This window comes from Hemicordylus capensis, chromosome 2 (genome assembly GCF_027244095.1).
Source record: "Hemicordylus capensis ecotype Gifberg chromosome 2, rHemCap1.1.pri, whole genome shotgun sequence".
In the NCBI taxonomy this organism is placed as follows: Eukaryota; Metazoa; Chordata; class Lepidosauria; order Squamata; family Cordylidae; genus Hemicordylus; species Hemicordylus capensis.
Genome location: NC_069658.1, coordinates 301788987 through 301813289, shown reverse-complemented (window position 1 = coordinate 301813289; position 24303 = coordinate 301788987). Strand labels below are relative to the sequence as shown.

General features: G+C 43.7%; 1 protein-coding gene across 5 annotated transcripts in view; it reads right to left on the bottom strand.

Annotated features, from left to right (window-relative positions):
* The window catches only part of KBTBD12 (kelch repeat and BTB domain containing 12), a 70995-nt gene that overhangs the window by 25920 nt on the left and 20772 nt on the right, over positions 1-24303 (bottom strand). For 4 of the 5 annotated variants that reach the window (XM_053287882.1, XM_053287881.1, XM_053287880.1 and 1 more), the window contains exon 4: positions 14077-14227. In XM_053287882.1, coding sequence (XP_053143857.1) covers positions 14077-14227 — 151 coding nt within the window. Of the gene's footprint in view, positions 1-3961; positions 5264-14076; positions 14228-24303 lie in introns of those variants that run through there. The other variant, XM_053287885.1, reaches the window with a different exon arrangement.

The following is a 24303-nucleotide window of genomic DNA, read 5'->3' as shown; positions in this document are numbered from 1 at the left end:
AATCTTTAATAAAGTGCTGGAGTGAAGGTGTGAAACATTCCCATGCAAGCATACTGTTTGTTAGAGCACAGTATCTGTTAGGGCACAGTATCTCCGTGTCTCCTTCCTCTGTTAGGAGGAAGCATAGCAAGACAGCTCTTGAACCATAAGCACCTACCATATTATTTCACATTGCAATGAAATAATGCCACTGCTGAGATATGATAATCCCCATGGTAATGGGAAGTTATAAGTATATTATTATTATCCTCTATTATTTAATACTAGCTTTAATACACAGAGCAAGTGCACCTCTGCCAGCCCACTCCTTCCCCCCCACGCCCACTTCTCTCCCTCCTCCCGGCCCCCTTCTCCCCCCACCCCACTCGCGAGACTGTAGACCTGAAATGCTGATGCTACCAAAAACAATTAATAATAGTCTTTAAGGTGCCGCAAGACTCTTTGTTGTTTTTGCTGTAACTAACTAATACAGTTACAAGTTAGTGTAGAAACCATCTGAGAACATTCTTCAACATTTCCCCCTGGAAGAAACCCTGCCACAAAGCACCAGTGCTCTGTGAGATGTGCTGGTGCTACTGATGAGTTCCTGACTACCACAACACCATAACTCAGGGGCGGGGGACAGGATTTTGGCGACCTCTGTGTCATCTAAAATGAAGTCTCTGAGGGCTATGTTACCCTCAGGGACATATTTTTGGGTGGCATGAAGGACTTGGGGGAAGGGGGAGTTATCAAAACTCACACACACTCCTGCACAAGTACCCATGCTGAGCTAGTTGATCCCATACTTTTTAGAAAAAAGACTGATGGGAGACATGATGGAGGTCTATAAAATCATGCATGGTGTGGAGAAAGTTGATAGAGGAGGGAATTCCCCCCCTCCTCGCATAACACTATAACCAGGGGTGATCCCATGAAACTGATTGCCAAGAAACATGGGAACGACAAAAGGAAGTACTTTCCCCACACAAACCATAATTTACCTATGGTATTCTCTGCCACAAGATATGGTGACAGCAAACAGTTAACAGCCTGGATGGCTTTAAGAGGGGTTTAGATAAATTCATGGAGGACAGGTTTATCAATGGCTATAGGCCACCTCCAGCCTCAGAGGCAAGATGCCTCTAACCACCAGTTGCAGGGGAGCAACAGCAGGAGAGAGGGCATGCACATACCTCTTGTCTATGGATTTCCCAGAGGCATCTGGTGGTCCACTGTGTGAAAAAGGATGCTGGACTGGATGGGCCTTGGGCCTGATTCAGCAGGCTGTTCTTAGGTTCTTACTGGTACATCTCACAGAGCACAAGTGCTTGTGCTTTGTTAATTAGGATGATGCCCACGAAATCCTCTTCAAAATTTAGTTTCTCTTTAGGAAGAACCATAACATACTATTTGGATTTCAAATTTCCAGCTTCACTTTGAGTTCCTCCTCTGGAAGTAGATATCAGGAGAAGGATGAATCGTCTGATCACTGGCTCCTCCCAGTGCTTCTAGGTTTGTCCTTTCTATATTTTGAGAGAATTTCAATCCAAAGCATGCTTCTTAGTATCAGAAATACTTTCTTTTCCAGTGTGATGAATGAGCCCTTACATTAATTGTTTTCTCTGGAAAATAGTTCAAATGTCACAAAGCAACTACAGCAAACCAGCAGAGAAATTTTTGTGTTATCAAAGCTATTATTGCTTCAGTGATTTCTATATCATGCTTGGGCAGCTCAGCAATCAAAAGCACTGTCACTCTGCAAGTAATGAGTTTCATGGTTTTTAAATTTAACAAAGCTCTGCTTGTAAAATAGATCTTTAAAACAGGAAGGACACAATCATTGTTAAGAAATTGTGATTACACAACAGCGACAGATACAAGAACACAAGACAGTATCAGTTATATGATCTCAACAATCTCAGGATTTCTGTGAGGTGCACCTTGTGCCTTATGTTGTATGGATGGCCACTCTGCAACATGGATGCTACAAGTGAGTGTTGGTGGAACTCCAGAAGCAGGGTTCCCTCTAACAGGGAATCTCTGATGTTTTTGACTACAACTCCCATAATTCCCAACCAAAAGCCATTGCAGCTGGGGATGCTGGGAGTTGTAGTTAACCACATCTGGAATTCCCTGTTAGAGCATTTTCAGACAGCAGGCTTCACTGTGAGTTTACTGCGAATTAAACATTGCCCAAAAAAACCAATGCAAAAAGTGGATTTTTAAAAAATAAATCAGGGTACACTCTAATGTGCAATGAAAATCCTGAATCGTGTGTGAAGTGCTCCCCAACAACTCACAGGGACTTGGGGGTAAATCTGGCCAATATGTGAATACACACCTCCATTCTAGAGGAGATGTGAGCTAAAAGCCCTGTATGAAAAACACCCAGGGCATTTTTCACACAGCAGGCTTTACCACGGGTTCGAAGTTGCCTCCCAAAACTGACACAAAAAATGGATTTTTTTTTTACCCCGTATATAAATCAGGCTACACTCTAAAGCAAAATGAAAAACCCGAATCATGTGCTAAATGCTCACAGGGACTTTGGGGTAAATCTAGCCGATATGTGAATGCACACCAGCATTCCAGAGGAGATGCAAGCTAGAAGCCCTGTGTGGAAAAGCTCCTGGTAGAAGCATGAGAGCTTGTGTGTCTGGCTGTGGAGCAGCCCGTCCCTTCTGTCTGCTTTTATAGTACTGATACTGAGCAGCTGTCTACTTTCTTGCTCAGTAGACTAAAGGAGAAACCACCCACACAATATGGGTGGTGGACACATATGTACCATAGAAGGACATGACCTCAGGCTTTAGATGTGACATGTGGCACGCTAACAAAAAAATGCTCGCTGCCATTGTTGAACTGAGAAACAAACTGTGTCTCCATTGTGCTCCAGTCCAGTACACAGTCTCAGACAACTTTTCCAGCTTGACACAATAAACCAAAATGGAATTTTGCTTCTGAGTCACATCAACTGGCAAATGGCACACAGATCAGGAGGTCCTGTGGTTCCTGCCAAGTTCCCAGCAAACTAGCATAGTCAATTTTCATGTGGCTTTCTGAGGATGAGATCATGAGGTGGTGATGTATGCCCGCTTTCCAGTGGCAAGGAAGATGCAAGGGTGCAGCCAAAATCACTTTGCATATTATGCATGCTACATATTTTTCTCACTTGACTCTGTACTGTATTAAGGAATCCTATCAATGTTGGGTTTTGTTTTCCCACCTTTTGCTTCAGTATATGGTGACATGGGATAGTATTTGATTTAAAAGATTAGCAGGAACAGGGGTGGGGATGGTGAATATGACAGTAAGATATCGGGCACTGCATGTGTGTGTGTATAGTCCTGTTCACTCATTACAAAAACCACTGACATCATACCCAGATGATTGGCTCCTCCAGTGCTCCCTCTGATTGGCTGAGACACTGCTGTCTCTCAGGCGTGGCCGTTCATGGGGACCCCTCCTAGCCATTTCCAGTGGGGAACTACACCCAAGTTTTGAATCTGTGGCCATTTGTCCATGCACCCTGTGCTGTTCCACAGGGCTGCAGTTCTTTGTACAGCCTCTGTGTTCCTGGTGTATATGGCTGGGTCATTGGTGGGACAACTGTGAAATGACCTACACCACAACCAGCAACCTTTGGCCTCTTCAATCTAATGTATCCGTTCAAGACCAGCATTGACAAAAACTACAACGTTAATAAACGTTTTAAAATAACTCACCACTTGTCCATTCCCCACCTTGTTCTATATATGAAGCCTTATGCCATGTCATATGGAGACTATAATAACTTCATTAATTTCAATCACTGAGTTGTATTTTTACTAGTGCTTTATGTGGTGGTTGTTTTTTTTAAACAATGAGAAATGGGGGAAACTCACACAACGGAGTGCAGCAGTTCGTGAGCAAGCAAGAGAAATCTAATCTTTTTCTCATTCTGCCAAAATAATTCACTATTTAATTGATCTTTGGAATACACAATGGGTTTAATAGCTGTAATCTTTTATGTAACATTTCCCATCACTAGTCCTTAACAGCAGTCAAGCTGAGAGTCTTAGCATATACATTGCTCCCTTGTTTTTTGTAAACTGGCTCTGCATAACAGGCTTCATGTGGAAATAAAGGAGAACTAAAGACAGATCTGGCAAGAACTGAACTGGAAAAGCATTTCTATTTGTTATGATTGCTGCTTGGGCTATGAAAGCTGCTTGCTTGGAAGTAAATCCCACTAACATCAATAGGACTAATTCCCAAGTAGGACTGGAACATAAGATGTGTGCTAAACTACACAACTGATGTAACAACAAACCTCAGGTAGCAAGACATGAGTGGGGTAGGGAAGACTAGGAAAAGCAAACAGAGACCCTCATTAACATTTTCCTTCACTTTAATGCCAGGTTTTTCCTTTCTCCTGAAAGTGGTTAGGGTCCTCCTGAACTTTAAGGGAAACATTTCTTACAGCTCTTAATGTTTCAAATTTTGTTCTTGGTAAATCGTTGACTTCAGTGTCGGGCAAACGGAGCAGAACTTTGCTCATTACTTAACACTCTAAGGAACTCCTAATATAAAATGTAGTAATAGGTTTACTTTAGACATGGTATAATTTATTCAAAACAACCCTTCACACAAAAGCAATGAAGCTAAATAAAGTCTCTTCCCCCTTCCTCCCTATTCTAACTTTTCTTTCCAGAGAGATCCCTGGATACCATTTCAAATAAGTATTTTATGATGGAGATATTCAGAATTTAATTGAACCTCACTTAACTGCTTAAAACTTTAAAAAGAAGCTCTCAGCAAGAGCTCCAGGGAAAACTGGATTTTAATGAGGTGGAATTCCAGACTGAGGGGGATAAACAAAGATTCTTTGATTTCCAAATCTTTTCTAATAGGATTTCTTCTTTAATTCCTTCTGTATGTTCTTACTTATAAAAATCAGGGATTACATAACAAACAATGCAGCATGAATGCCCTTAATGGTGAGGCTATATCCGTTGCTGATGACTTATATTTCACAGATTGTCATTCCTTTGGAAGTGTTTGAGCTTGTGCCCTTGGCAAGGCCTATTCTAATTTGCCCACTGCTAGTAATGAGTTTTCACAGACTCAGCTGTGAAGGATTTTTGCCTCTTTTTTTAATGCAAGAGATTAAAATGCATGACCTCAAACAGTGCCTTTCCCCATCTGGTCTTCTTCCAGAAATGGCTCGATTCAATTGGCTCTGTCATTAGGAACACAATACCATTCTTTCTTGGGCTTCTGAACAAATATAGTTATGTTCCTGGGAAAATATGGAGAGAAAGAGCTAAGATCAGTCAAATAACTGTGAATAGGATAAAGGAACCTCAGGAAGTGCTCTTCGTTTCCTTCAAAAGATTACTTGCCATTTAAGGAGCAAGGCAGTCTCAAGGAATTTTAACAAATGCATGAAGACAGGAAATTTGATCAAAGACAGAGCATAGGTTCCCAATTAATAATGCTATCGTATACTACATAACCTAAGCTTGATTCTCACAAGAATTTAGGAACCGTCATATTGGATCAGGTTTACAGCCCGTCTATGCCAGTGCCTTATGGCCAAAAGAGAAATCAGACTAATCTTATGCACTTATTATACTGGCACAATTGTGCCAGTATAGTTAAGCTGGAGAGTGCTTTCAGCATTCCACCATTATAAGCCCTGAACATTCTGTTGCTTAAAAAAACAAAACCATTTGTCCAATCTGCCTGGCCACATTAACTAGAGGACAAGGGACACTGCCCCTGCAAATTTGGTGAAGATCCATTAGAATGTGGCTTAGATAGAGCAGTTTAAAGTTTTTCTCCTTTGAACAGGGGTTTAAAAGGTTGGCGACATATTTTTGGACTGAGGAAGTGCTACTAAAATGTAGTCCATTTGCATAGTTTCAGTCTTTAGACTGCATGCCAGAAAAGTGCTTTTTGTCGCCCTGGGACCCAATTGATTGTTATTTTACAACTGATCCTCAACATTGGGTTTTAAGAGGCCGAAAAATGCAGTTTTCGTGCTTAGCAAGTTTGAGGTTATAGTGCTGCCCACACAAAAAAAGCCCAGCCTCCAGGAATCCCTCAATCCAGGAATCCCATGCGAGGCGCATGGTGCATTTGGGGATTTCCCCACAAGCCAGGCACTCTCTGCACCTGGCTCTGTGTCTATCTGCTTGGCAGCCCAAGCAGAAACATGACTGGGAGCCCAAATAGAAGAGCATGCTTGCACCCTTTTACCTGAGTAAAACCCCCGGTGGGGCAGCACTGGGATCAGCCCCGATGCCAGCGCTTTACACACGAGCAGCCCTACCCTGGTAAGGCTGCACAAGCCCAGGTAGGGCAGCTCGTGTGAACAGCTTTCTAGTTTGGCAACAGTACATGTGAAAGGGATCTACAGTAAGTGCCTCAGTGGACCACTACCAGTTGAACATGAACCAGCAGTGCGATGCAGCTGCTAAGAAAGATAATGCAGACCAGGGCTGCATTAACCAAAGCATAGTGTCCTAATCACAAGCAGTAATAGCTCCACTCTATTCTGTGTGGGTCAGGGGACCGAAAACCAAGTCTTGTGAGAAATGGCTCCAGGAGCTGGGTGTATTTAACTTGGAAAAGAAAAGACGAAGGGGAGCCATATTAGCAGGCTTCTCTGAATGGCTGTCACATAGAAGAAGGGGCTGACTTGTTTTTTGTTGCTCCTGAGGGCAAGATTAGAACTAATAGGTTGAAATTACAAGGAAACAGACTCAGGCTGGACATTAGAAGCAATTTCCCAACGGTGAGAGCTGTTCAGCAGGGAAGCCGTCTGCCTTGTGCGCTAGTGGGCTCTCCTTCACTTGTGGGTTTCAAACAGAGGCTGCAAGTCATTTGTCAGGGACACGGTTAGGGATGGGCACGAACCGAGGTCCATGCACTGTTTCAGTGCAGGTTTAAGGACCTGCTCTCCTCTTTTAAAAAAGATCCAGCTTGCCACTCCCCTCTCCGCGGTGCTGAACCTGTACGTGAACCTAGGTTCGTGCACATCCCTAGACACTGTAGCAGTTTGTCTTTTAAAATTTATTTATTTGTTGCATTTATATCCCGCCCTATATGAAATCTCAGGGCAGTTTCCTGCACTGAGCAGAGTTTGAACAAAAAGACCTCCAAAGTCCCTTCGAACTCTAAAAATGTATTATTCCTTTTTACTTATTACACTTCTATTAGCACTAAACTGCCAAAGCAGCAAAAAAAAAAAAAAAAAAAAAAAGCTCCAACACCCAGGACTGTGGCAATCCACAGTTTCTCTTTTTTCCAAATCGGTGAAACATTTTAATGTCTCAAGGAACCATGGTTAAGGATGGGGCCGTATCTCAATGGCAGAGCATCTGCTTTGCATGCAGATGGACGCAGGTTCAATCCCTGACATCTCCAGGTAGGGCTGGCAGGGGGGACCTGCCTGAAACCTTGGAGAACTGCACTGGCGGTGTAGACAACACTGAGATGCATGGACCAATGGACTAAGCAGCTTCCTATGTTCCATGCAGGCGCGGGCCATGAACGCACCTCCGGGGGGCAGCGGGCGGCTTCTTTAAGTGTAAACGGAGCCGGTGCTCCGTGCCGCCCAGCAGCCCCCGCGGCGGGGAATCTCTTCTGCAACTTACCTGGTTCCCATGGAGACGAGCCCCCGCCAGCGGCCAGGTGAGTGGTGGAGGCGATTCCCCGCTGCGGGGGCTGCTGGGCGGCACAGAACACCAGCTCCGTTTACACTTAAAGAAGCCGCCCGCCACTGCCCCCTGGAGGCGCATTCACGGCCCGCATCTGGTTCCATGGTTCCCAGGAGCATCCTCCCAACAGCTACCAGTCTTCAGCCTGTCAGCTCCTGCTCTTGTGATTCTCACTTCCTCATCACTATCATATTTATTTATTTTTTATTTATTTTTGCATTTATATACCGCCTTTCATTAAAAAGATAACCCCAAGGCGGTTTACAAAAGTTAAAAACATACAATAAAAACACAATAAAAACATCATGTTAAAAGTACAAAAACATATAAAAACAGGCATAAAAACAACACAACAAATACAACAAATAGAAACACAGAGAAGCCGCAGTAGAAAACAATCATGTAAAAGCCTGGGTAAAAAGCCAAGTCTTTACAAGCTTTCTAAAAGCCGTGATGGAGTCCGAGGAACGAATGGCCACTGGGAGAGCATTCCAGAGTCTGGGGGCAGCAACAGAGAAGGCCCTGTCCCGAGTGCACGACAACCGGGCCTCCCTCATTGTCGGCACCCGGAGCAGGGCCCCTTCAGATGTCCTAGTCAAGCGGGCAACAACCCTTGGGAGCAGGCGGTCCCTCAAATACCCTGGGCCCAAACCGTTTAGGGCTTTCATCATATGCATGATGAAGAACTTCACAACCCTGGACAAGAATCTTTTCAGCTTTCTCTTTACAGTGTCATCACCCATCTGTCTGTCTAGCTAGTATTGCCTATAAAGAACAGCTGCAGTATGTGTTTTACATAACTCTACAGGAAACGTAGGCCGCCTCCCCCAGTCAGTGAGTGTGTGGCCCCCACTGCATGTTATATTTGCATGATAGTTCCCCAAGTCCCAGACAATAACACATTGAGGCTATTCTCACGATGGGGGGGGGGGGGGAACTGGGCTAAAGAAGCCCAGCCCAGTTTTTACCCATCGTGAGAACCAGTGGCCTTGCGAGCGAGCCTGGAGGTTCTCTGGGGGCTAGCCTGCCAAAGTAGCCCTCCCCTTAGCCCAGGTTAGCGGAGCATGTATTCCGCTAACCCGGGTTTTCTGATCATGTGCCGCCACGGCGCAGCTCTGTGCCATGGCGACACACGAGGAGACACCCGCCAGGAAGCTGCAAGCAGCCTCCCAGGTTCAGCGGTCTCTCCAGGATGACCTGCGTACTCGCGCAGGGCATCCTGGAACTTCCGGGGGCTGTGCAGCCCCCAATCCCCGCCACCCCTGTCAGCTCAATGACGGAGCTGGCAGTCATGTGGGCGGCTGATCCGGCTGCCCAGCTATGAGCGGCTGCTCGTCTGTGGAGAGAGAGGGGCCCCGCAGAACCCCCTCAGGCGCTTCACACCAATTGTGTGAAGCGCCTCAATATCTAATCTACAATACGTGGATAAGAAGATAAAGCCTTCCAGGAACCTTTACAAACAGGGCTTCTACCTCAAATCTCCTTCAGAAGAGAGTGTGTGCGTTCACACACCAGCCAAACTTATCCCGAAGTCCCTTCAAGATCCTTGGACCCACTCCATAATCAAATTGGGCTTTGTCTTGCGAATTCTAGCTTATCTTGAGGTATTTCCAGTTTTTTTTAAAAAATGCTGGTTTTAAGCTGCTTTTTCTGAAAACACCAGAGCAAATAGGGAGAGGCACTGATGTAGAATCATTAGCATGATAAGGATACTCTCTTTACAAATGCAGATGTACTCCTCCCCCCATGGGCTAGAAGGAAAGCATGTGAACTTGCATCAAAACAAAACCCGAGAGCAGAGGGGAGGGGCTGCTTCCCTCAATGCCGTGGGTGTACTTTGAAGTGGCTTCGCTCAACATTTGCCCCGCAGCATGAAGCCAGGTGTGAATAACTCCATATAGAGGACTAAGCACTTGCTGATATCCCCCTTTAAAACATCTGGGCAGATGCACATCCTAGTGAAAACAAGAAATGAAACAGTTTGTGACCACTGGAAAGCTTCCAACCTACTTTAAATATTAAACATTATTTCAAAATGGTTATACCACTATGAAATGTGACTTGAGGCAAAACTATGGCAATTTGTGGGGAGGCAGTTTGCAGCGGTGTGGGGGAAAATCACTACATCTGCAAGCCAAGCTTCTGCCATGAAGCAGCAGCATCAATAAACCTCAGCAAAAGTGCACCCTTTTCTTTAGTGCAATGTGCCACATTTTTCTTATGTGGTAGAATATTAGTGTCAGCAAATCAGGTCTTTTTCCTCTTCCCTTCTGAACATCAGTGTGGAAACACTTTGTTCCAATATGCTCTTCATCATGCAGAAGGCTGTCAATCTGCTTTGTCACCTATATCCAGAATAGCTCCTTTTATCTTCTCCACCTCTTGGAAGTCTTCAGGGGCTCCCCACCACCCACTCCTGCCTGCTAGTTTGTTCTCAGGCTACTTGTTCCTGAAAAGAACACGGAAACCCACTTTCATCAGCTCCTGACGATTGTCACTGCTACCTCTGCTGCTGCTTCTGTTTCCTAAGCACTTTGGTTTCTTGCCGCTTCAGAGGAATGGCATTCAACAGCATGTTATCACTTCAAGCAACTTCTGAAACTAACCATTCAAGGGTTTTTACAAACAACCAGTAGTCATCTTTCATTTGTGTAATTGTACCAGTTGGTAAAGGGACTGTTATCACTGGATATACATAAGGAGAAGGGTTGTCAGAAAGCTGGGCTTAGCCTGATCAGTGCAGGAGCGTTGACTGTCTTGTCAGAACATAAAAAGATCCCTGCTGGATCAGACCATCTAGCTCAGCACCCTGTTTCTACACAGTGACCAGCCTCACGCTGAACGCAAGGTCAGAATACATTCATTCATTCATTCATTCATTCATTCATTTTTACACTTATATCCGGCTCTTCCTCCAAGGAACTGAGATAAACATGGCTATGTTTATCCTCACAACAATCCTGTGTGGTAGGTTAGGCTGAGGATTAAGTGACTGGCCCAGAGTCACCCAGTTAGTTGAATGGGGATTTGAATTTGGGTCTTTCCAGTCTTAGTCCAGTACTCTAACCACTACGCGATGCTGGTCCCAAATGGCAAACCAAAAGGCAAAAAATAAGGGACACTTACAAAGATGCATGGTTACTTTATCCTGACTTTACATAGAACGAATAAGATGAAAACAAACATACATTCCAAAGTGTGGTTGAAGTGGTCTTCTGAACACACACATTCGCTGCATTCTGACATGTTATCAGGGCAGAGAATATGTTTTCAAATCACTTCCACCTCCATACTTTACAGTGTATGTCTGCTGTTCTCATAAGACTGCCTTCTGAAAGCTGTGATAGCAGTTCTTCTTACTTCTGTGTAAACATGGATTGGGATGCCTGTACGTTATTCTTGTAGGGGGGAAAGCCTCTTCTTTTCCTCCTAATCTTTACTTTTTCCTTTGGTTCTTACTTGAATTAGGCTGTGTCTCAGAGGCATATCTAGGGAAAATAGCGCCTAGGGCAAGCACTGAAATTGCGCCCCCTGTCCAAACATCTGACACCCATCTTTCAGATAACTTTACCATAATATCAGCTGAAAAATACAAGTCAGGCTCATCAGTCTTTTAATATTTCATAAACTATTTAGCAGTGGACGTAGCCAGACCAAAAAATGCTGGAAAACTACGAATTTCAGTATGCTGGGACTCATGAAATACCCAAATACTATGTGGAGGTGTGCTTGGAAAACTAAACAGAAGTGCCTGTGTAATTCTCTGCTATGCATTGTAGCATCACTATTACATACGTTTAAAAATAAATGGAGAATTTGACTTTTCCCAGATACTCTGAAAATAATTAAAGGATATGCAGAGTAAACTGTGTCACTGCTTGGGATATATTCTAGTCTTTCAGAAAGACAGTTAAAATGAGAGAAAGAGAGCAAGAAACTCCCAGTGGGCCTTAATACTAAGGATTTCACACTGATTCAAAGACAAACTCACCATTAATAGCGATATTATTAAGACATCACATTTAACTCTCTTATCACAAGAAGCAAAGTAAGAGCAAATGAATACAATCCTAGCACATAAGCTTCAGCTCAGTATTCACAAGCCCTGATTCTCTGTACATAGTGCCAAACTGAATATGTGTACAGTGACTTATATTATATTGATTTTTTTAAAAAAAAATTACCTGTAGCCCCTTTGGAGGGCTTCCTAAAGGCCATGAGGGGGTATGCAAAGGTTCACCCTCCCCCCGCTGTCCTCTAGGGCCCCACAGGGACCATTTGAGCATGTGCAGTGGCCATTTTAAAAAATATTTTTAAAAAAATGGCCACTGAAAACAAAATGGTCACCGTGCATGCTCAAATGACCTCTGCAAGGCCTGGCGCCCTCCTTCAAGTGGCACCCGTGGAATGTGCCCTACCTGCCCTACCCTAGATACGCCCCTGCTGTGTCTGCACCAACACTCATTGCATTTCATTTTCAGTCCCTCATTAGCTGGAAATATGCTTTGCATATTTCCCATACATGCACACTTCCCTTTCCTAGAAATGCACATTTGGAAATGTCTCTTCTTTGTTAACCAACATGAATTTGGGATATTATGTCTGTGCCCCCCACCCCCCACAACATAAGCAAAACCTTCCAATAATTTTTATGCAGTATACTGAAAAAGAAGATGGGAGGGGACTTTGGCATGATTGAGAAATGACTTGATTCTGGGATTATGAAAGAGCCATGTGTTTAGCTTTTGAAAGCAAACTAAATTAGTAATGTGTAAGGTGAGTGGGTGTAAATTCATATACAACATTTTTAGTTCTTACCCTTCCATAGACTCCAGTAGTTGAATGACATGGAACAGAACAATATCCAGTAAGAGAAACATTGTGAAGCTCATTCTGATGCATAAAGCACTAACACCTCTTTCATGAAATGCAAAATTTTGGATGAGAAAAACAGGAAATGAAGTGACAATTCCTACACAATGGGGCTATTCACATGACGACATGCACGGTAGGGTAGGCAGGGGTGGGTGGGAAAGAAGGCAGAGTTCAGCCCAGGGCCGTAGCTAAGGGAGAGGGGGTCTGTGTTCACCCCTCTCTCCGGAGGCCCCTTGGAGTGAAGGAGATAATGAAGAAAATAGGGAGGGGTGGAGTTGGGGGCCCCTCAGTTGTTGGGGAACCCGGGTTCTTTGAACCCATCCGCTCAATTATACCTACACCCTTGGTTCAACCTACCTTCCCCCAGATGACCGCTCTGAGCCCCTGTGATGTTCAAGCCTCGCACCCACACGACCAGCACTGCCAGGAGCAGCACAGATTACTACCCACTGGGTTTAGTGCCACAGCACTGCCGGGATCCAGGCTGCTTAGGTTTGGGTTTGGCTGCTCATGAGAACAGCCTCAGCATCTTGTTCTTGTAGAATGAGATTCCTTCTTTCGTGAATGTCAGCAGCAGATCATGTGAAAAACGGCTGGTGCTGACACAAACTGAAACTGAAGGCCAAGCATGGATGCTTCCTGTACTTCAGTTTTTGACTAGATTGGTATACCTCTAATGCAAATCCTGCCTATCCCTGTAGTCTGACAGACCCCTTAGCTTTGACCTGAATCTTGCCATTATCTAGTTCTACTTCATGGCCCGAATCTCAATACGCAGACCCAGATTCAATTGCATTTGCAGTTGGGACTACACACGTTAATTCTCCGTGACTTTTAGTTGCTTCCTTCCTCTTTCAGTCAGAAAGTCAGAATGTTTCCGATCATTAAAAATCCCTTGTTTCTTTTTTATTCTCCAAGATGCTTGATAAGAGCCCCTGGTGGCGCAGTGGTAAAACTGCCGCCCTGTAACCAGAAGGTTACAAGTTCGATCCTGACCAGGGGCTCAAGGTTGACTCAGCCTTCCATCCTTCCGAGGTCGGTAAAATGAGTACCCAGAATGTTGGGGGCAATATGCTAAATCATTGTAAACCGCTTAGAGAGCTCCGGCTATAGAGCGGTATATAAATGTAAGTGCTATTGCTAAGTGCTATAACAGAATTGCACCAAAATTCCCATTCAAAATGGAAATGAGTGATAATACCATTTGTAAGATTATCAGAGCTGGATTCTATACCTGTTTTGCCAATTCTCCTATACCTATTTTCTTATGACCCAAAAAGAAGGCTGAATCATTCTTTATTCTTAGATACCAATATGAGATTCTCATAAGGGAAACCCTTTAGGAAGGCTTTCTATTATTACTACCTAAGGGATCCTTTCCTTTTTGTTCCAGTGTATTTTCTTTAACCTACAATACCAAGAGAGAGGGTGAAATCCTTCATTTCATAGAGGCAAATTGCTGGGGAAAATAAAAAGTGGCCACCCTATCTGTTAAAAATCTGTTTGCTCTTACCCAGGACATAAATCTCATTGTTGACTACAGCTGTGCTGAAGCGGTATTTCGAGTACTTCATCGGTGTTCGCTCCGTCCATTTGTCTTGGCCTGGGTCATACTGAAACATTCTGTTGCTTAATCGATCAGGCTCATCGTCAGGAAGATCCATCTGTATGAAATATGACAGCCATATAATAATACAACATTTGGAGCCCTCTGAGCACGCCTGCATGCTATTAATCACAGAAGACAGCTGAGCAGATAAATAACATAAACACATCCATTATAGCTGTGAAGTGATTCATACTTACTAGGCTTTAACAGCACCCATGACTTGTGGCTGGGTACTATATTGTGGAAGGGACGTGAATAACAACACATTTATATTCTGCAGCAAGAGAGCTAAGCATTTGGGTAATAACAAACCATCTATGGACACAGCCTGACAGCACATGGATGGCTCTTTTTACAAGGCTTCTCTGAAGTCTAAAGTAGAAAGTAAAAACCTCTTTATTTTCCCTTGGAGATGGACTTTTGATTCCGTCTGTTAATTCAGGTGACCCACACATTTCCAAGAGGACCTTGGAGGGTTTGTCTAAGAAAAGGGCTTGTCGGATAGTTTATGAATTATATAAAGACATACAAAGTCGGCATATTTCTTTTTTATCTCTCTAATTTGCGCACACACGCGCACACACACATACACACACGTCGTTGTCAAGGAAGCAAGTTAACAAGGTCGTTTCTGGGGCAGGGAGAGCAGGTGGGGGTTGAAGGCAGGGTTGAACCTACCTTCCCCACAGAAGATGACTGATGTACTGTGTGCTGTGTGGCTCACACACCCACAAAATCCACGCTGCTCTGGGCAGCGTGGATCTCTGGAGGCCAGGAAAATGAAGCCCAGCCTCCCGATATCCCCTAATGCACCACGCGAGGAGCAAGGTGCCATTGAGGGATTTCCCCTCAAGCAGCCTGAGCAGACATGCGACCCCGGACCCAGGTAAAAGTTTGCGCTTCCCATGAGCAGTCCTACCGAGGTAGGGCTGCCCAAGCTTGGGTAGGGCTGCTTGTGTGAACAGCCTCTTAGTATGTTGTCTTAAATGGCTATCAAAGAGCAGATTTAGATGAGTTCTAGCTTTTTAACATGTTATCCTGATGTACTGGTGGAGCCTTGGTTGAACTCTTTCTGAGCCACTGCAGTGAAATAGTTAAGAAGAATGGTCTGTTTTAATGAACAAATAAGTAAGAGAGAATGAACTGTAAAGTCATTCATTTAAATTTCACCTCAACACCTGAGGCAAGCCACTTAGCCTCAACCTTCCATTTTTAATGTTGCCAGAACCTACCCAGACTCCAACCCAGAGGAAACCCTCAAGGGCGAAGAGGAGCATTCCCTGGTTGAGACCACTGGCCCTGACCAAAGTTCCCTAGAACCTTTAGACTCCAAGTAGCTGAGGCATGTTGCGCCTCCTTCAGTTGACTCCTTGGAGAAGCCCTGGGGACACAGTGCTCTTAATGGGGCTTATGTCCTATCCCTAAACCCTCTCAATTGCTTCCAGTACCCCAAGAGCAGTGATGACACTGTGCCAAGACTGAGCTCCAGCTCTGGAGGTGGAGTGCTTGCTTGGCTGCTTGGGGCCTCCCTCCCAATGGATCCAGGTCCAGATTTGGGCCAGTCTGAGATCCAGGAAGGTGCAGGGCTCTTGGTTGCTATAAAATCCCTCCATTCAGAGCTAGCTTTTTCTGAGTCAACAGCTCCTTCCTTGAGTTCTGCCTGGACCAAATCGAACACAGACAAATATGGGGATAATAATACTGACTACATTACAGGTCTATCACTGGGATTACTGAGATAATACATGTGAAGTGCAATTCCAGAGCAATTGGCATGTTAGAAGTCAGTTTTGGCCAGCTTATCAAGAAGTCCCCCCACCCAAGTCCTGCTATGCTGCCTCATCATGGTGGGGTGGTGGTGGTATTCCTGGGAGGGAAGAATGAAGTTCGCAGGGAGGTATACTCCCAGTAGGGTCACCCAAAGTGCTAGGGTCATCCCAGATGCCCAGCTAAAGCAGGCACCTATATTAGGCAGCAGCGATGTAGGAAGGTGCGATGTAGGAAGCTAAAGCAGGCACCTATACTAGGCAGCAGCGATGTAGGAAGGTGCTAGAGGCGGACAATCACTTCAGTGACAACAACAAAGGCATCATTTCAGACTGCGTGGGAGGAGGCAATGGTAAACCACTCCTGTATTTGACCAAGAAAACCACATGGATTGACAAAATAGAATGGTTGTTGATGTAGTGCCGGATGATGGGCCCCTAAGGTCGGATGGTACTCAACATGCTACTGAGGAAGAGCTGAGGATCTCTCAGAGTACTGATGACTAAAGCCATTTGGATGTATAGCAGCTGATGTTGCCATTCAGGAAAAGAAAATCCAAAGCTGCAAAGACAGAATTACAATGGGAATGTGGAATGTAAGAAGCATGAATATGGGAAAGCTCGACACAGTGAAAGGTGAAATGAATCAACTACAGATTGACATCTTGGGCATCAGTGAATTAAAATGGACTGGAATGGGACACTTTCAGTCAGAAAATCATACAATTTACTACTCAGAACACAAGAAACAAAGAAGGACTATGTTGCTTTCATAGTCAGGAATGATATAGCAATGACAGTACTTGGGTACAATGCAGTCAGTGACCCACTAATATCAATTAGATTTCATGGGCAACCCTTTAATGTGACAGTTCTTCAAGTCTATGCCCCAACGACTGATGCAGAAGAGGAGGAAGTTGATGAATTTTATGCTCAAGTTCAGTCTGAAATTGACAGAACATGCAAGCAAGATGCGATGCTGGTGGTTGGAGACTGGAATGCCAAAGTTGGAAAAGGTAAGGAGGAAAACACAGTCGGACTGTTTGGCCTAGGAAACAGAAATGAGGCAGGAGAACGACTTATTAGTTTCTGCCAAGCCAATGCTCTCTTCATTGCTAACACATTATTCATACAACCAAAGCGTATGAAGTCCTATACACATGGACTTCACCAGATGGAGTACATAGAAATCAAATTGATTACATTACTGATGCAAGGAGGTGGAAGAGCTCAGTTATAACAGCAACGACATGGCCAGGGGCCGATTGTGGAACAGATCACGAACTTCTCATGTGCAAGTTCCAAGTCAAGCTAAAGTGGAAAAACAAAGCTATCCAGCTTCCATGATATGATCTTGAGAATGTACCCACCATTTTCAAGGAAAACATCAGGAACTGCTTTGAAGTTCTGAACCTCATTGATAGGGAACCAGAGGAACTGTGGAATGAAATCAAAGAAGTTGTTAAGGAGGATGTGAAAAGAGACTGCCAAAGACCAAGCAACAGAAGAAAGCAAAATGGATGAACAGATGGTGGAAATTGTCCAGAAGTGGAGAGAAGCCAAAGTCAAGAAAGATAAAGACCTCTGGAAGGATCCTAATAGGGAATTTCAGAAAGCTGCTAGAAGAGACAAGGAGCAGTACTACAACAACATCTGTAAAGACCCTGAGGATGGAAATAGACATGGAAAAACAAGGAAGGTTTTCCAAAATATCTCTGAACTCAGAACGAGGTTCCAACCTCAAATTGGTATGTTAAGAGATGCCAAAGGACAGAGAGTAACTGATTCAGAGAAGGGCAGATGGAGATGGAAGGAGTATACTGAAAATCTGTACAGCAGGGACGTCAACATCCAAGATACTCTAGAAGATATCCCCTACTTGCAAGAATCTCTAGTATGGGAAAGTGAAATTAGATCAGCACTCCCGTCATTACCAAGTCAGAAGGCTACAGGAGTTGATGGAATAGCTACAGAAATATGGCAAGCAACGGAAGAAGAATTAGTCAAGGCTCTAACCAAATTATGCCAGCAAATTTGGAGAATGACACAATGGCCAACAGATTGGAAGAGGTCAGTCTACATACCCATACCAAAGAAAGGAGACTCAACAGATTGCGTAAACCATCACACAATATCCTTAATTTCACGTATTAGCAGATTAATGCTCAGGATCATCCAACACAGATTAGAGCCCTATGTGGAAAGGGAAATGCCCGATGTTCAAGCTGGTTTCAGAAAAGACGAGGAACAAGAGACATCATTGCTGATGCATGCTGGATAATTGAGAAAACCTAAGAATACAAAAAAGAAATCAATATGTGCTTTATTGACTATAGGAAAGCCTTTGATTGCGTCAACCATGTCAAGTTATGCAATATCCTTAGGAAAATGGGCATTCCGGAACATGTCATTGTTGTAATGAGAAACCTATACACAGGACAGGAAGCCACAGTCCAGACAGAACATGAGGAAACAAACTGGCTCCTGATTGACAAAGGAGTAAGACAAGGCTGTATAATTTCTCCGTATTTATTCAACTTATTTGCTGAACGTATACTGAGAGGCGCTGGATTGGAAGAAGATGAGCATGGTTTTAAAGTTGGAGGAAGAAACATCAAAAACTTGCACTATGCTGATGATACCACTCTGATAGCTGAGAATGCGGATGATCTGCAAGCTCTGGTAATGAAGGTCAAGGAGCACAGTGAAAAAATGGGACTACGACTAAATGTCAAGAAGACTAAACTAATGACAATGGGTACAGCAACCAGCCTCAGAATTGATAATGAAGACAGTGATAGATAGATACTTTATTTATGGCCAATGGCCAAAATACCTGGAAGACACTGAAGTGGTGGATAGCTTCTGCCTTTTAGGATCGACCACCAACTGTAAGGGATCCAGCAGTCAATAAATGCGCTGCAGACTAGCACTTGCTAGGGCTGCAATGAAGGCCTTGGAAAGGATATTTAGAAGCCGTGATGTGTCCACACCTACAAAGATTAGAATCATTCGGACAATGGTTTTCCCCGTGATAGTCTATGGATGCGAAAGCTGGACTTTGAAGTAGTAAGATAGAAGTATTGAGGCTTTTGAACTTTGGTGCTGGATAAGGCTTTTGAGGATACCATGGACAGCCAGGAAAACAAAGAAATGGATAATAGAACAAATCAATCCAGAATTTTCACTTGAGGCACAAATGAATAGGCTGAAACTATCATACTTCGGACCCATAATGCGAAGACCCAGCTCCCTTGAGAAGTCCATAATGCTGGGGAAAGTTGAAGAAAAGAGAACAAAATGACCAGCAGCAAGGTGGATGGACTCGATTACGACAACAATGAATGCACCACTGAGAGACCATAAAGGCCAAGTTGAGGACAGATCGTCCTAGATAGACCACATCTATCTATGTGGTCGCTAAGAGTCGACACCGACTTGACGGCACTTAATCAATCAATCAGTCAATCAATCAAGAAGGACACTGCATGAAAGCACTCTAAGGCCCAATTCTCATGTTACATTTTGTTCTGGCAAAGTTGTCATAACGGGTTTTCACCATGCCTACAATTTGGGAGCATTATATTTAACTGTACCCTCAAATGGTATGATATCGGCCACAAGTACTACCTTGGTGATCCCGGGCCCTAGGGATAGTAAACTGCAATCAATGAGAGCCAGGGCCTTCTCAGTGGTGGCCCCAGCTCTATGGAACGGTCTCCCAGATAATATCAGAGCTCTCCATGACCTGTTGGCTTTCCGTAAGGCATGTAAGACTGAAATGTTCCGTCGGGTGTTTGGTCACTGAGATAGCTGGTTGTAGAGTGATCTTGTAATCCATGGTTACTATGTCATGTGGAATGAGTACTGTATGGGGTTGGGGTTATGACATTATGTAAGATGTATTTTATAGAATTGTGTTGCTGTATATGTTATTGTTTGTAAGCCGCCCTGAGTCCTATGGGAGTAGGACGACATATAAATCTAACTAACTAACTAACTAACTAACTAACTAACTAACTAACTAACTAACTATATATATATATATATATATATATATATATATATATATATATATACATACCAACTCTCACAATTTAAAAACATATGCAGACACAATATTCACCACACAAAACTGACATAGTTGTTTTATCAAGTCAAAAAGTAATGTGAGAATCTAGTCTCAGTTTAGACACATTCCAATGTAAATTAGCTAGTTAGTGCTATAAGTCATGCTGTTGTGTTGTGCAGGGTGGAAAAAGCTCTCTTCCCCATCTTGGCAAATCCTCTTAGTAAATGGAGATAGTGAACACTAATAGGCAATTTGGCTGCACGTTGCCTGAGGCCACCTTGGAATATACAGTATCTTACCTGCAGGCAAAGTGGTGGAGAGAGCTGTTGAAACTGGTTTCTTCTGACTGAATCTAGGAGATTACTTGAAAAGAGCAGTTTGGGGTTGGATTTTGAGGGTCTACATCATTATAGCTGTGACACTACTGACTGTGTGCATGTTTTTTCATTCATATGTTACTTGCTCAATGTGTACACATGTAAGTAAAGAAATATGTACCTTACATTTGTAAGTAAAGAAATCACAATAGATACCTTGAATCTGAAGCACTTTCAGCACCAGAGTAAACTTACCCTGCTAATGGTGTAGTGGTTAGAATGTTGGACTAGGACCATGGAGACCTAAGTTCAAATCCCCATTCAGCCATGGAACTCACTGGGTTACTCTGGGCCATTCACATATCTCTTAGCCTAACCTACCTCACAGGGTTGTTGTGAGGGTAAAACATAACCATGTACAGTGCTCTGGGCTCCCTGGAGGAAGAGCAGGATATAAATGTAATAATAATAATAATAATTATTATTATTATTATTATTATTCTAGGAATGTCTCACTACTCATGGAAGGAGGAGCCTGACATAATATAAATACAGAAACTCACAAAATGTCAGCTCCATACAGACTAAATGATAGATTCTTATTTTCCATCTCAAGGCATGCAAGAATCCAGTTAGTGTTTTGCTACTCAACTAGTGAAAAATTTAAAAATGCAGCTAAGATTCAATCTTGTGTGATTGCAAGGTTAGGAGATTTTACTTTATGTAGGCTATAATATTGCCTTTTAAAAAATCACTACTCAAAAGCACATGGAAGATTTTGCTCTCTGTATAGAAAAAGTTACACCCACCTGATTGCATTTCAAGGTATTTTCAGGCATAAGGTAAATTTGACACCTGAACAGCATTCTCATTCTTTTCGTCTTCATGAAATGCATTCAAAAACATCTGCAGTTTTACTGCAGCTTTGAATCAATATTAGTATATATGTTTGTATGTATATGTTTTTACCACATTTTTATTTCCAGTCCTATGTGTCAAATGAACAACTGGAACTTATAAATAGGTTATTTCAATTAATCATCTCTGATTTGCTGTGAAATGAGAAATATTTATGGGTTGCAATTAACCTCTTGCTGCAAGCAAGGTCAGCATTATACGGACCATAAGAAGAACCCTGCTACATTAGAACATGGTCTGTCTAGTCCAGTATCCCAGAGGTGCCAGCCAGATGTTTACAGGAAGCCAACAAGGCCCACCTCACCTACCTCCCACTACCCAAATCTCCAAGCTGTTTAGTGCGGATCCAGATACCTGCTGGTGGACAAAGCCCAGTTCTATCTTCTATCAGATCCTGCCTCTTCACTCTCTTTTTCACCCAGGACTACTTGTTGCCAGCACTGCTGTTCTGCAGGCTCCCAGAAGCCCCTCTGCTTACGTCTGTGAATACAGGTGTGTAGCTCTCACTCTGAACGTGCTCAGAGCCTCACGGGATCATGGGCTCACTGTTTGTTGGCACATGGGAACAGGTCACTTAGCAGGCAGTGGGACAATCACACCCAGATTCACCAGCTATCAAGCAAATTGAAAGGGGTTTAGCCTCACGGCTTTCCCTCGATTGGGAATGTCTAAGCAGACCCAAGTTAGCTTCTCAGTTAACTTCAAGGTCTCTCTGCCCAGAGAGACTGTCCCTGTTACCTCCCTTCCTTGGTTACCTAAACTTATCATCTCAGCAGGGAACCAGATAGGGCACTGTGAACGCTGCTGCTCTCACCAACAAAAGGACTAACGGGCCATAGGAACTCAGCATTTTGCCTCAGTGCACATTTTGGGCTATAACTGGCCCTGGTTTCATGAGCCAGTGTGCTTCCTTTGGTCACTAAACCTTGGAGCTACCCGCTGTTTGGGAGATTGACCTGACATCTGCCATAACATCTGGCCGTGTCTTGCTCTTCGCGCCATTCCTGCTCTCACCCTCCAGATCAGCCCTCCTCACTGAACCAATCTGCCCAGCATGCCTCACTGCTATAAGAAGCTGGCTACACAAGACCAGACCCCTTTTGGATTTAGCCCTGCTACTAACCCCTGAACAGTGTTCGGTTCTCCGCTGCTTCCTCCCAACTCCTGGTCCGTTCCAGAGGAAAGAGCTCCTTCGGTTGCATCAGAGCCATAAGGAGTGAGGTAGTCTAATAAGCACTGCACCCCTCTGGGCCTCTCCCTCTCCCTGTTCTTCTTTCTCTAGCCAGCCTGGAGTTCAGTTAATTCAGACACCAAGCTCAAATTGCCTCTTTGCAAGTTACCTGGTTAACCTCTGGGATGTATTTTACTAATAACATTGCCATGATCAACTCTTTTTTCTGCTGTACCCCTAAATCCTTATATAAACCTCAACTTACTCTCTCTCAGTTTTCCACAGGACCAGAACTTTGCACAAATTTATTCTGATGTGGGACTACTCCACGCTACCTCACTAATTCCCCCACACAAGCCTGAACGCATTTAGGGGTGTTTCGCCAGTCACTCCAGAGCAACCACTAACATACTGGGCTGCTGCGCCACGAAGGAAACTGAAATTTAACTGCAGAAGATCATGCTTAAAGTGAGTTATGCAAACTTCTTTCTATCTAGGGAGATTTAGATCTGTGAGTTTTACTGGAGTCAAACAAAAGCAGTGTTAGAGCACATGGATCAAGCCGCATTCTAATACAGCTGTTGATAACCCAGATCCTGCTCCACAGATTCTCGGCCTGGGAAACCTGTTACTATTCTCTTTTAGGATGGTTTCGGATATTTTTTTCTAGGTGATTTGCACACTAGTATGGGGCTAGAACTAAAATATTTCACTACATTCAGAGTTCCTACCATGGCAAGTGTTCTACCTGCCCCACCCCACTATAGACACCCATGTATTCAACTTGGGCCTATAGAGCATGTGGGACTACGTTTACCAGCATTCTCCAGAGATCCTAGAGTGTAGCCAGTTTTTCCATTTAAATGCAGAACTTCAATCTTATTTTCCTATATTTCTCTACCAAAGTTTTTTCTTCGCCCCCTCAAAGAGTTTTCTTCTCCCTGTCCAAGGGTTTTCCCTCTCCCCCTACTGTTAAACAGTGTTTCTCTCTCCCTGAAGACATATTTTTCTTCCCCTCAAATGTCTTTCCTTTCCTTGCAAAACATTTATGTGAGGATAGAGTTGCTCCTCAAGGTTCCCCCCTGTCTGCACCCCTGCGCCCTTATCCTGGGGCAGTTGCCCAAAGAAGCCTTGCAATTTCCAGTTTCTCTCCTTTCATATGATAGAGGACTCCAGACATCTCTGTTCACCCAGAGACAACCTTCACCATCCTACTCCCGCAGTCTCCTTATTCTGCTCCCCTCAGCTGATAGGTAAGGAACATGGAGCCTGAAACAGCTCTGGCCCATTCTGTTCGAAGTCTCCTCAACATAGCTTGCAGCTCAAAATAGCTGATACAGTATGTTGATCTATAATCTGTTCTGGATGGAGTTTTGAGACTTCTGAAAGCATTTCTTCCTTGAAAAGCTTACAGTGGCAAATTGGTTGACTCTGTACAAAACCCTGTAATTTTTTGAAAAGACTTCCTAGAGTCACTGGATTAACTGTCAGGCAGAAGTGCTTTCAGACCTCACAAAATTGGCCTAGTGCCACTCTGTACATATGCTATGACAGCTAACAGTCTCATTCTGAAAGTTGCACTTTGGGTGGTGACCGTGGTGTATGTGTGCGTGTTTCTTCACTGCTGTTTACCTCCCATTGCCTCATTAAATGACCCACAGGTCTCCTGGTCTTATTCCTCCTGCATTAAAGGAGTGTTTATGCTGGTATAACTCTTCTGCATTATTTTTGTTCTGCATCAATGGGAGTAATGCAACAAAGCAAAAAGCTCTCTATTTCTCAAAATGCATTTCTGCCTTTTGAATTTGCATTTTTGTATTTTGAGTTCTTGCAGCTGAGTATTTATCATAGCAGAATAACCTCTTGTTTTATAGCTCCTTCCCTCAT